At 36.1% G+C, this 12,678-nt stretch overlaps 2 protein-coding genes across 8 annotated transcripts in view; both read right to left on the bottom strand.

Moving 5' to 3' along the window:
- LOC106176223 (protein inscuteable homolog) overlaps positions 1-12,629 on the bottom strand; it is a 33,913-nt gene extending 21,284 nt beyond the window's left edge. Inside the window, exons 1-4 of one of the 7 annotated variants that reach the window (XM_013558508.2) lie at positions 12,485-12,629; positions 9,622-9,755; positions 8,897-8,934; positions 7,392-7,455 (exon numbers count right to left, since the gene is read on the bottom strand). Coding sequence is in view for 1 of the 7 variants with exons in the window: in XM_087013126.1 (XP_086869252.1) it covers positions 929-938 (10 nt within the window). In the remaining 6 variants the exon portion in view is untranslated. The other 6 variants (XM_087013144.1, XM_013558505.2, XM_087013171.1 and 3 more) reach the window with 6 other exon arrangements.
- On the bottom strand, positions 2,905-6,936 carry LOC106174149 (uncharacterized protein K02A2.6). Its single transcript, XM_013555569.3, has one exon. It carries the CDS (start codon positions 6,934-6,936, stop codon positions 2,905-2,907), a length of 4,032 nt encoding a protein of 1,343 aa, XP_013411023.2.
- Positions 12,630-12,678: the final 49 nt, after the last annotated feature.

The following is a 12,678-nucleotide window of genomic DNA, read 5'->3' as shown; positions in this document are numbered from 1 at the left end:
TGCTAATAAAATTGTTTAATGGGTCTTAGACTATGTGTTATATTAGAAATCTTCATAAGTTTACTGTTCAAAAAAAAAAATCTCCTTTATATGCATTAAGGAGCACAAAATATTGAAGTATTCAGACATCTGCACTCATTAAGTGTGTTGGCAAGCTGTTTCAACAATCATTAAGTTTTGGATGCACAATTACACTAAGTTTTTGAAATCATACATACAGTTACACCCATGGTCATTAATAAGAGATGGCATTTATGAGAGAGTTAAGTTTATTATTAAGAGTTTAACTGCACACACACACACACACACACACACACACACACACACACACATTATAAAACTATTTCAAACTTCAAACAATTCATTGTAAAAGCCTTCTTTCCACTAATGCTCAAATAGCCTTTGAATGTTCCTACAGCAGCAATGATTGAATTTCATTTTTTTCTAAACCACAAACACATTCACATATGCATGCAAACACATACAGGATAGAGCTGTCAGTTTTCTCACAAGCCACGCCTTACCATAGACATTAAGACTCGGAAAAAACAACCTGGGACCAACATAAGGTAGACACAAATGAACATACACATGTAATCACATAATTATGAACATGCTTAAGTCATCTTTGAATGCATTAACATGCACCTTATATACATTGTACTGACACAAAACATTTAAACCTAGTTTCTTTTGCTGTAAGGTTACCGAGTGGCAAGTGCTATGCCTCAAGTCTCCCATAACATGTGAAAAAAAAGACATTATAATGACATTTTAAACCGTAAGATGCTCGCCATTATGATTGATGTCACAGTATACATGTCATCTGAAACTAATGCCAAAGAGAGTGATATATTCACAATGTATTCTCACACACTACCCATGTCTTATACACAAATATAGGATTACAAATTGTTCCATTGCTTACCTGTCTTCATTTTACTTTACATCACAAAGATATTCAACTCACCTTGAAAATTTAAAATTTAGTTTTCAGTAATCACTGACAGCAGATTTGGACATTAACACCTGCATTCAAGCTGAAATAAGTGAGGAACGCAATGCATCAGGGGGATAATTGACTGGTTTTAAGTAATCCGGCAGAGTATATAATGGGCTCTCTTTACAACTTACATAACCTGATAAAATAAGGCTGGAAATAACTGACTGATGAAATATTAAAATAGCAATCAATATCCCGTTATCTGGATGCAATGTTTTATTCTTCTTATCACTCCACAGTCATAATTTTCTCTTCTCTTTTGTGATATATAAAGAGCAAGTAGATTAAATGAAAGAGGAAAATCTGTCATTAATCATGGTTGCCTTAGAACATGATCAAATAATACAGATTGTTCTTATCTTATAGGAGGAAAAACTGAGTTTCAAATGTCAATTGTGCACACTAAATAGAAAAGCAATCATGCTGACAAAAAAAAAATTAATGAAAACAAATTTCAAATGAATAATGTGGATACACAGACAATAATGGCAAACTAAAATCCAAAATGCAAGGACTTTATGAAACAGGATGACTTCTTTCCTCTCTGATTACAAGAACAATGCCTGCATGTTTCAGAATTGATCAAAAGAATATCATCTTACTCAATTTTATTCATTTGGTGCAAAAGCCCACAGCTTGTTAATTGCCTTGGCCTTTGTTATGCAGAAATGGAAATTTGAGTAAAAATAGGTTTGTGATCTTATAGAAAGTCTGTCATTACAGCTTTTTTTTTTTAGATATTCTGTACTATGAATGCCAATTCAAGGAGTAAACCGGATTACTGAATTATCAAACTAAAATTACATAGACATACTATTTGGCGTGTTACAAAGAATACATTTCGAATTCTCATTTGGAGAATCTCAAACAAAATGAGTTACATATCATGCAAAAATGTGTGGTGGGTAGAGCTGCATAAAACAGCATTTACTACTAAATTTTAGCCTTATATGTACTCTCATTAACTTTTTTTCAAAACCTTTAAATTCCAAAGGATATGGAATTAAAACTATTTTTAACAACCCTGTGACGCACATTGCACTAAGTGGCTATGAAGTGGCTTAGTTCAAATGGAAATGCAAAAACTGGATTCTTTATTGGTTCAATTGGAAATGGAATTAAGACTGGGATCATGTCATTTCCCTCTGAGGTCAAAATACAAAGACAATATGTACAACATAGAATGTACTGATTGTTAAGATGATCAAACATGCAGAGAAAACAGCACACTTTTAAAATATCCCTTGGTCCTACTAAATATTGAATACTATATATGGTATGCTTGCACAGCCAACAACTTTTCTTAGAATGCATATGTACCCCATAGTTTGTTTCCCTGTCACAAATCAATAAGCTTTTCATAAGCTTGTATCAAATTAAAATATGAATGCAATAGTTTGAAATCTGAATTAGACATGCAAAGTCAAAATTCAGCTGTTCCTGAAAATCATAAAATTAATATAACTTGCAATCTATGAAAGAAAAGTAGTTGATGGTGTGATGTTCTTTAAGATGTTCTTAGATTCAAACCAACAAGACACCAAGTCTGATTTCCCAGCACCATACTTTATTTTTCAAGTCTCCAGTATTCTCCCGAGATCACAACACTCACAACACTGATATTCTCTAACACAATACTGAGCTACTGCACATTTACTACATCTCTCCCTCTTGAGATATGCACCACAATGACTTTAAATGTGCAATTTTTTTTTCTTTTTACTTATATAATGACAAAACTAAATAAACTAAAATGTTACAAATACTCAGAGGCACTCTAAATAATCACTTCAGAGTGTAAACAGATCAACAGTTCTCATTAATCCTTTAACAGTCCTTGGTCATCTTACATGTATGACAATATGTCTCTAGAAAATTTTAATGACAGTAATATTTCTCAGTCAAGTGTAAGTTAGTCTCTCAGGTGCTTTGCGCTCCCTTTGTGGATATCTGCGAACTGGTTGTTTATCAACAGTAGGACTAGCCTCAACATCATCAGATACAAATGTACTGCTAGCTTCAGATTTGTCAGGTAATTTTGCATCACTATTGTCCATTGTATCACCTGATTCATGCTCAATTTGAACAGGTTCTGAATGAAACCTTGGCTCAGGTTGCTCAAATTCAGTCTTTGTTTGATTATCAGATTCAACATTTTCTCTTGAAGGTAGTGTCACATTAACTTCATCAGAAAATGGCATTTCATTTGAAACAGTGGAACCAATTATATGATCAATATGCACAAAGCGTTTCGATCTGCCAATTTGTACAACATATGTATGAGGTCCACAAACTTTCACAATGCAACCAGAAACCCATTTCTCTTGCCCCCCTCTGAAATTGCGAACTCTGACCTTATCATACAGGTTAAAGTGACGCGACTTGGGACGTTTGTCATGATACTGACATAGCTTTTCCTGTTTTGTTTCAACAGACATAGAAAGGCTGGGTTTCAAAAGAGAAAATTTTGACCTAATCTGACGCTTCATGAACAATTCAGATGGACTGACACCAGTTGTTGAATGCGGAGTTATTCTATACAGCATCATTAACTGGGATAATCTCAGACTGCGGGAACCTTCCCTATTCTCTAACATATGTTTTGTTAGCCCTTGTTTGATAACTTGCACTGAACGCTCAGCGGCACCATTCGTGCTTGCATGGTACGGAGGTATAAGTTTGTGATTTATTCCATTCATTTCACAGAATTTACGAAACTCCCCTGAGGTAAACTGTGGTCCATTATCTGACACAATAATCTCAGGCAAACCTGCTCTTGCAAACCACGAACGTAAAACATCAATTGTTTTCGAAGCAGTAGTAGATTGCATTTCTTCTACTTCTATCCACTTCGAATATGCATCAATCAGTATCAAATAAGAACGATTGTCTTTCTCAAAGAAATCAATATGGACCCTCTCCCACACACGTGAAGGGAAAGACCATGGGATCAGTGGTGCAACAGCTGGCAAGGCTCTGTTTGATTGACATTCATCACATCCAGAGACCAAAGACTCAATTCCAGAATCTAGTCCAGGCCACCACAAGTACCCTCTAGCTAAGGACTTCATTCTAACAATCCCATGATGTTCTTCGTGTAATTCACGAAGTAAACGGTCACGATAACAAGGTGGTATGATGACACGTAATCCCCAAAGTATGCAACCTTGGTCAACAGTAAGTTCATTTCTGCGTCTAAAGTAAGGCATCAAAGAATCATCTTTGACATAGCTTGGCCAACCATTAAGAGTGAAATCATACACTCTGGACAAGACTGGGTCCTTTATAGTGGCTTTGCTAATATCACTCGCTTTCACAGGTAATTCTTCTGTGAAAGACACACAATGGACAACAAACTCGTTATCCTCAATAGGCTCAGAATTTTTATTTGGTAACCGTGAAAAGCAATCTGCACTTGCATTGTCAGCAGACTTTCTATATTTTATCTTGTAATTGTAAGCTGACAGAATCAAACTCCAGCGTTGCATTCTAGCTGCAGCTAATGACGGTATACCAGTATGTGAATTGAATATTTTCACAAGAGGCAGATGGTCTGTAATAAGAGTAAACTCTCTTCCATATAAATACATGTGGAATTTCTTCACACCAAATATGATGGCTAAAGCCTCTTTCTCAATTTGAGCATAATTCTTTTCTGCTTTAGAAAGAGTACGAGAGGCTGTTTCAATGGGGCGTTCAGAACCATCTTCCATAATATGACTTATGACTGCACCAATCCCCACTGATGATGCATCACAAGCTAATACGATTGGCCGTTTAGGATCATAGGGTGTGAGACATGACTCTGCAGAAATAGCAGACTTGGCAGCATTAAATGCAGCATCACACTCCTTTGTCCAGTTCCACTCTACATTTTTGCTTAAGAGCCTGTTTAGTGTGGACACCTGAGTAGACATGTTCTTTATGAATTTCCCATAAAAGTTTAACATTCCCAGGAATGACTTGAGCTCTGAAACATTTTCAGGCTTGGGCATATTCATGATATTTTCTATGTTCTTGGCACTTGGATGTATACCACTTTCATCCAGTGTATGACCAAGAATATCAATACGTTTCTGAATGAAACTACACTTTGACAAACGCGCACGGATATTGTACTGACGGAGTCTCTGCAGCACACGTTGTAGTGCTATGTAATGTTCTTCTACTGTGTCAGTAGTGATGAGTATATCATCAATAGAACAAGCAGCCTCCTCAATACCATCCAACACTTGATCCATAACGCGTTGAAACTGCTGCGGAGCAGTCGTAATACCATACGGCATTCGCTCTGGGCGTAACAAACCAATCAAAGTGTTAATCGTGAGATATTGTTTTGACTTCTCACTCAATTTTAACTGGGAAAATGCTTCGCGCAAATCTATTTTAGATCTGAATTTCCCTTTTGCATGTTTGGCTAGTACTGACTGAATAGTTGGGAGTGGATATGGGTCTTTGTCTAGTACTGTATTAACTGTGACCTTATAGTCACCACATAACCTCAGATCCCCTGATGGTTTTACAACAGTGACTTGTGGACTCGCCCACTTACTACTTTCTACTTTGGTATAATGACCCTTCTCAACTGCCTCCAACAGCTGAGATTTAACCTTATCTTGCAGAGGGTAGGGTACACTATAAGCTTTCTTGAATATGGGAGTTGTACCTTCAGGAATGTAAACATCTGCTTCAAAACCTTTGATTGACCCTTGACTTGTAGCAAATACATCTTTGTATTGTGACAGAAGTGACTTTAACTTTGGGTCACTCTGTACAGAAAAGACATTGGACCAATCTAACTTTATTTTCTCTAACCAGTTTTGCCCCAACAATGCAGGTTTAGATCCCTCCACCACTACTAATGGTAGGTCTACAGACTGGTCATTGTAACTCACTGTGACTGTTATTTCCCCCAATAAACTAAGAGGATTGCCGCAATAAGATGTGAGATGCAAATCTGATTGACGTAAAGGGTGATCTTTGAACTTTGATTCATACAAATCTTGACCAATCAACGTGACAGACGCACCAGTATCTAGCTCAAAGTCAATAGACTGTGAGCTAACCTGTAAAGCAATAATATACTTGCTACATTTATTTTCATTTACAGTACTGATAGGAGCATGATCAGGTTTTGTTTTGTTCTCTTTACTTCTGCATTTGATTTGGAAATGGTTCAACTTGTTACATTTTCTGCAGATTTTACCCTTGGCAGGACAAACTCCTTTGTGTGGGTACTCTCCACCGCAGAACCAACACTCCCTGAAACCCTGTTTTGGCTGTGTTTTGGACTTGTTATGACTTGGCTTGTGTGGTTTAGGTGCTTGGGCTTGTGCTGATTTTTTCACGGCATAGACTGTGGTAGGACTGGTATCGCCCTCCATAATATGGGACCTTTGTTCAGACAGCTCTAAAGCTCTAGCATGTGTAAGCAAGTTATTCAGTGTGAGAGTCTGGTCACTAAGAGCTTTTCTTCTCAACTTATGGGATGTACATCCTTGTATAATTTGTGACTTAACCTCTCTGTCCAAATTTTCAAATCCACAGTTGGCTCCTATTTGTCTTAGTTTGATATGGTATGAATCAATGGTTTCACTAGATTCTTGCTTACAGCTTCGAAATTTGTAAATTTCAAACTCAGGATTATGATGAGGTCTTACGTACTGTCCAAAAGAAGCTACCGCATCTTCATATGAGTCCCCTCTGTCTGGCAGATTCTCAAAAATGTCTAAAAATTCCTCACCAGCTAAATGTAAAAGCATGGCTCTCTTCTGTTGCGAGTTTTTGATGTTCAGTGCAACCATGAGGTTTTCAAATCTTTCCTTCCATTTTCCCCATCTTTTAAAGACGGTGTTCGGTTCCTGTCTGATGATGAAAGGTGGAAAAGTTGGTATATGCGTCAAGTTTACTGCTTGGGGTTCTTCCTCCTCCATAATTCCTCGTCGCCAATGTGATGTTCTTTAAGATGTTCTTAGATTCAAACCAACAAGACACCAAGTCTGATTTCCCAGCACCATACTTTATTTTTCAAGTCTCCAGTATTCTCCCGAGATCACAACACTCACAACACTGATATTCTCTAACACAATACTGAGCTACTGCACATTTACTACAGATGGCACATTTAGATGGTACACACACACACACACACACACACACACACACACACACACATATATAATGCTCTGGCAAGGATTAATACTGTAATTCTAAAAACACTAATTTTACACTTCAATTTATTATATGAATACATTAAAATTACTCAGTAATTTTAATAAACACACTGAAGGGATATAATACTAATTATGAAAAGAATAGTTAAACAAACTTAGTAAGACAATTTAATTTCCAAATTTGTTAAACATATCATATAGCTTCATCAACTCACCTGCTAGTCCTGCTAGTACTGCCTGGTACCTTGACTCTATTATCACAGTGAGTGGGACGGTTTCCTGAAGAGAAAATGACAACTGAGTTCAATACATTATGTATGAAATCATCAGATCCCAGCAAAGCACATAATAACAGAGAATCTTGGGATCAGCTGAGTAAATCAGATTCACAACCACTGTGGAATCTGGAGTTATGTTCATCCAATTCATAGATACAGATACAAAACTGAGTTCTGGACTTTAAAAGCTGCATGGAGAAAGTAAAAAAAAATGTGCACAATATTGAAATTGGTTAATAAGGTAGTAGTTTGAGAGACCTCTAATAACTTCATAATAACATTTGTAAACTTTATTCATACTTGCATGCATTTTGTACACTGTTAGGTGCTAGTGTTAGACTTACAAACAAACTAATAAACAACTACTTGAAACTTTATATTATTTGTTACTCAAGTCACTCTGTATAAGCATATTTTGTTGTATTTATATCAATTAGCAAAAATGAAATATTCGAAAATTTTAACATATAAATAAATAAATCCTCTTTCATTTTCTACATGCAAATTTTCACATTTTTCAGCAAATTGAAAAAAAATAAATATATATAACCAAATGGTAACCAAAATCCAGCCTTACCTTCAGATCATATAGAGCACTGTTTCTACCTAACCAGCATAAGGTTCAACTGATTAATCTATACTGGCAGCATAATTTCAATGTGTGCCTGCTCAGCAGAGATATTATTGATGCCCATATTCTATCCCTGGTTGTTATTGAAAAGGGAATTGTTTTTCAAGAGCAATTTCTACCCATCATTCATTCCAATCAGAAGAGTACATGAAACTTATGAGCTATATTCCCCTACACAATAAGTGTCATAACAATGAGAAGCTGAGTGTATTATCATGTTATCTGTTTGCCTTTGTAATAAGTGATCTGCTACAAAAAAGTCACAAAACCAATACCAGGACAATGCTACATTAACAGAATGTCAATTTTTTATTGATGAGTATGTTTGTGCAGTAATATTCATTACTGTGCTAGCTTTGTTTTTTTTCCACTTTATTAGACTGAATCCAAAAAAAAAGTACATGGAACCTAGGACCTCTTAAAGTATAATCAAGCTTATGTCTGCACAGCCTTATGCCAGTTATGAGCAGAGCACCACATCCTAGCTAATGTTAAGAAAATAACACTCTTCTGATAACAATTTCTTACACACATCATTATAACAGATAGAATGATGACATCACTGATATCAAACAGGCCCGTAGCCAGCAATTTCAAAAGGGGGGTTCTTTTTCTGAAAAAGTGGACCTTTTCCCATAAAAATGCCATGTACCTTGATCAAACTTTACCCAAAGTGGACCTTTTCCCAGCAAAAGGGGCGGTTCTTTCGAACCCCCCGAACCCCCCGAACCCCCCCTGGCTACGGGCCTGTCAAATCAGATTCCATCCTTCTGGGACTAATGTGAAAGGTACCTAAGGGAATGTGCCTTACCCATGGAATAGAACTGCATCAAGACCACACAGGTGTATCTTAATACATAAAAATGTCAATTGGGAGATAAATGACTGACTACACCTTCATTTTTTAATATGACAAACCAACTACTCTAGCTGTCAATTACTTTCTAAATTGCCAGGAATTATCATTTAAGACAATAACAATTCAATAAGCTACAAGATATGTGTCCAGGCATGCAAAATGATTATTCAGTGCCAAAAACACATCACAAATGCAGCTGGATCAACTAACTGAAGTAGAAACCAAAATAGCATCATTTTTAGCTTCATTTCCAATACAAATATTTTGCATTCATGGAGGCAAATCCAGCAACAGTTATTTAAAACAATTTGCAAGAGGTCAACATTACAAAATCACATATGTATACACCCATTATTCTCATATGAAATTGAAAAATTAGAATAACACTGAAAAAATGGTAAGAGGGAACTTCAAAGTAAATTTTTAAAAATATCTATTAATGTGAAAAGCTGACAACCCCACTATCACTAATTAAAGCCAAGAGACGCACAACACTGGTCTTGTTGTGGCTCCGATTCCACGGTCTCATACCTAGGACAGGCATCATTGGTGCTGTTCAATAAACATCTCTTTTCTCCTCAGCTTTGTATCATGGTCTATTCTAGGCACATTCACAAAGTCTCATACAAAGCAATGCCAACAAAAACAATACCAAGAGAATAATATTTTCAGCTTACCTGGTACAACAAGGCTATAATAACCACCAAAATGGCTCTGCAGTTTACTTCCCTATGCACCACCCTGTTGATGTTTGCTGGATCATTACATGACTTTCAAAGTATTCAGTTTGACTGTGTTGCTCTAAGAACACCTGCAAAAGAAGGCAATCAGCCCATTTTATTGCCACTAGAATGTTTTTAAGTGGGCAGATATTTGGATTAGACTTATTCCCATTTAGACAGCTATTTAAGACTACTTTGTAATAAATCTATTGCCTAAACACCTCTCACAATGGTTCAATGACCTACCAATTGTTCCTTTGCCCTCCCCTATATTATGAATGTGAATAAGTAATATGTGAAATAATACTGACTATTCAGGTATTAAGTGCTGACTAAATGCAGAGAGAAAGTTACTCAAAGGGTAGAAAGGGCTTTAAACTGAATACCTTTATTACCAGGGGCAGAGGTTGGAATTCATACGGAGGTCACATGTATTTTTAAAAAGAAAGCTCAATATTATTTCTTCTTCCCACAATGTTGACGGCGCCTCATTACTTTTACAATCTTGAGAACTCGGGACTTGCGCTGATGTTTTCACACCAATAAATTATACAGATGTCAGTGGTGTTTGTAGATGAGATACATGTACGTCATTTCTAACCACACCCTTTCTGTGTTGCACATCCATCAAACAACTTCAATTCACTGAATTCATGTTTTACAAGTTATGAAATTGGGAGGGGAATACCTACAATGTACATTTATTTTATTATCTTATCTAAAATTGGTCTTAAGTCACTGATTTTTCTAAAGTCTAGCCTTAAATTGAGCATGCACTTACAGTATGTATCTCATATATTCTGTATGCCATAAATATTATTAAATGCAGCAATATCTAATGATCAAAATCAATTGTGCCTCAAGTTTTATACCTTTCGGTTCCTAATGCAAATAATGAATCTCAGATCCTAAACACCAAGTTTTTCAATTACCGATAGTTAAGATAGACAATGATATATACTTACAGAAGTATCACAATTTTGCCAACCTTATATAAAAACCCTGAGCTCTTTTGGTGGTCTACAATTTAGGCTATTTTCATTGTACATGTAACTTATTATGTAATGGAAAAATAACAATCATTCCACGCAAAGTGACAATAATTGTTAACGATAACAGGTTACAACATAATGTTTGTATTGAATAATCTGTGGGGTTTAAGCTACAACACTTCACAATTAACATTCCAAAGAGTATTATGAAGGCAGCATATATATCTAATGCACACTGATTTACATGTGACACACTAGGTAACCCGTACGTATGTATACCAAGACAATTTTCAACAATTGTCTGTCAAACGTAATCATCAGGCAACTGGATTTCAAATACATTCCAAATGGCACTCACTGATTCCCACTCTGAAGTCCTTTGTAAACAATCCATTTGTCTGATTATGAGATTTTTGCCCCTTAAAGATTTCCCAACTAAAACATCTTGGTGTGATTGTGCCTGTATAAATTTACTTATGTTATACAAATGCACTGAAATAGCCAGGCAGGGATAGCAGTGTCATTAATCACAGAGGTGAAGATTATGATTGAAAATATTTATTAAAACTGCAACAGAGCTCCATTAAACTAGCATACAGTATGGAATTAAAGGGCTAGTATTTCAACCTTTACAAAGTCTGCATCTTTCCATATTATAACACTTTTATCTTTTTCTAAATTAAGAGGAAAAAAGAGGCTAACTAGAGCAGCAACCCAAAGGCTTACTAGCATAGTTTTAAATAATGTATTATTCATTATGACTCTCAACTGTCATATTATCCCAGACAGCTTCTCATTAATCTATACCTCTCTCACTATTTTTTCCTAAAATAATGTTTTTGAGTTCAAACCTAAGCTCAGGATATAAGCAAATCACTTCAAATTCCACAGAGACTCAGATTAAGGTTATACGAGTTAGAGTTTATTCTCAAGTTCTGTTGTTCAAAAATACAAATGATTTTCATTTCCATGGGGAAGAAGGAAGTTTATCTCATTGGTCCTAGTTATTTCACAACAATGTGTACTGTTGGCAGCCATGTAAATAACCAGGTGAAGAGAGGCAATCAGTGTCAAGTGTCCATCCCACTTGTAGGGACAGCTAAACTGGTAGTAAATGACATTCACCACCTTTTTTATTTTGCTGCAATGAATAAAATTAATTTAGGAGGAATAGGACACTGATGTATATTATTTGCAGTTTGATAATTTCAAACACTGTTCTACTGAGTATAATTCTATAGAGCTCTGGAGATGAAATAAGAGTTTTCCTTACTCTATGACCCCATTCCCACATATTTCAGATCGATCTATCCCTGTGGGGAGTCTCACTAGATTACTGTCAGCTTAGCGGGCTTAAATGTCTGTCCCGCCTACTAAAAGCTGTAAGGGGGTAATTAACTACCGTGCGTGCTCAGCTGACTGCAATTTAGCGTGAACCCCCAGGGAGTTAGATGGATCGATCTAAATCTCTGGGAATGCACTTGTCATAGGTACTCACGTTTAACTTACAGGAAGGACTTCTGTGCATGAAAGTTAGTCAGCAAATATTTTAATATCTCATGATGGATAGACAGCGGCTTTATATGGGTAAAATCTACAATCCGCACGCTTCATCACGATAACCAATCCCTATTAGTATTCACAAACTTATGGATGATAAATAAAGACTAACTTGAACCAGGGAATTATATCCGATATAATTCCCTGCTTGAACAGTTGGAGTTCGTCTCATTCAGTCTAATTTTGATCAAAAGTTTCCAATGTACAAAACTCACATAAAACTCATACAGAGTCACAATTTCTCTGATATTTTAATACATTTTTACCTGTCACCACAGCCGCAACAGAAACGGCACATTCTGACCAAAGAGCCTCTAATGTGATGAGTCAATTCAATGTTCTAAATTTCCTCCTTTTCGACATTTCGTTCTTTCAACACAGAAGAGCTGCTACAGGTAGAGCCACCTACTGGAGAACTGCAAGAAACGACACATAACTTAAATTCAAACTCATAAAATTG

The sequence above is a fragment of the Lingula anatina genome, chromosome 1 (genome assembly GCF_051362555.1).
Source record: "Lingula anatina isolate TDL-2025a chromosome 1, LinAna3.0, whole genome shotgun sequence".
NCBI classification, from domain to species: domain Eukaryota; kingdom Metazoa; phylum Brachiopoda; class Lingulata; order Lingulida; family Lingulidae; genus Lingula; species Lingula anatina.
This window is presented reverse-complemented; position numbering and strand designations above follow the sequence as displayed.

Bases quoted from the DNA above. Each gene is read 5' to 3' on its own strand.
- LOC106174149 (XM_013555569.3), bottom strand. From the start codon at position 6,936: ATGGAGGAGGAAGAACCCCAAGCAGTAAACTTGACGCATATACCAACT.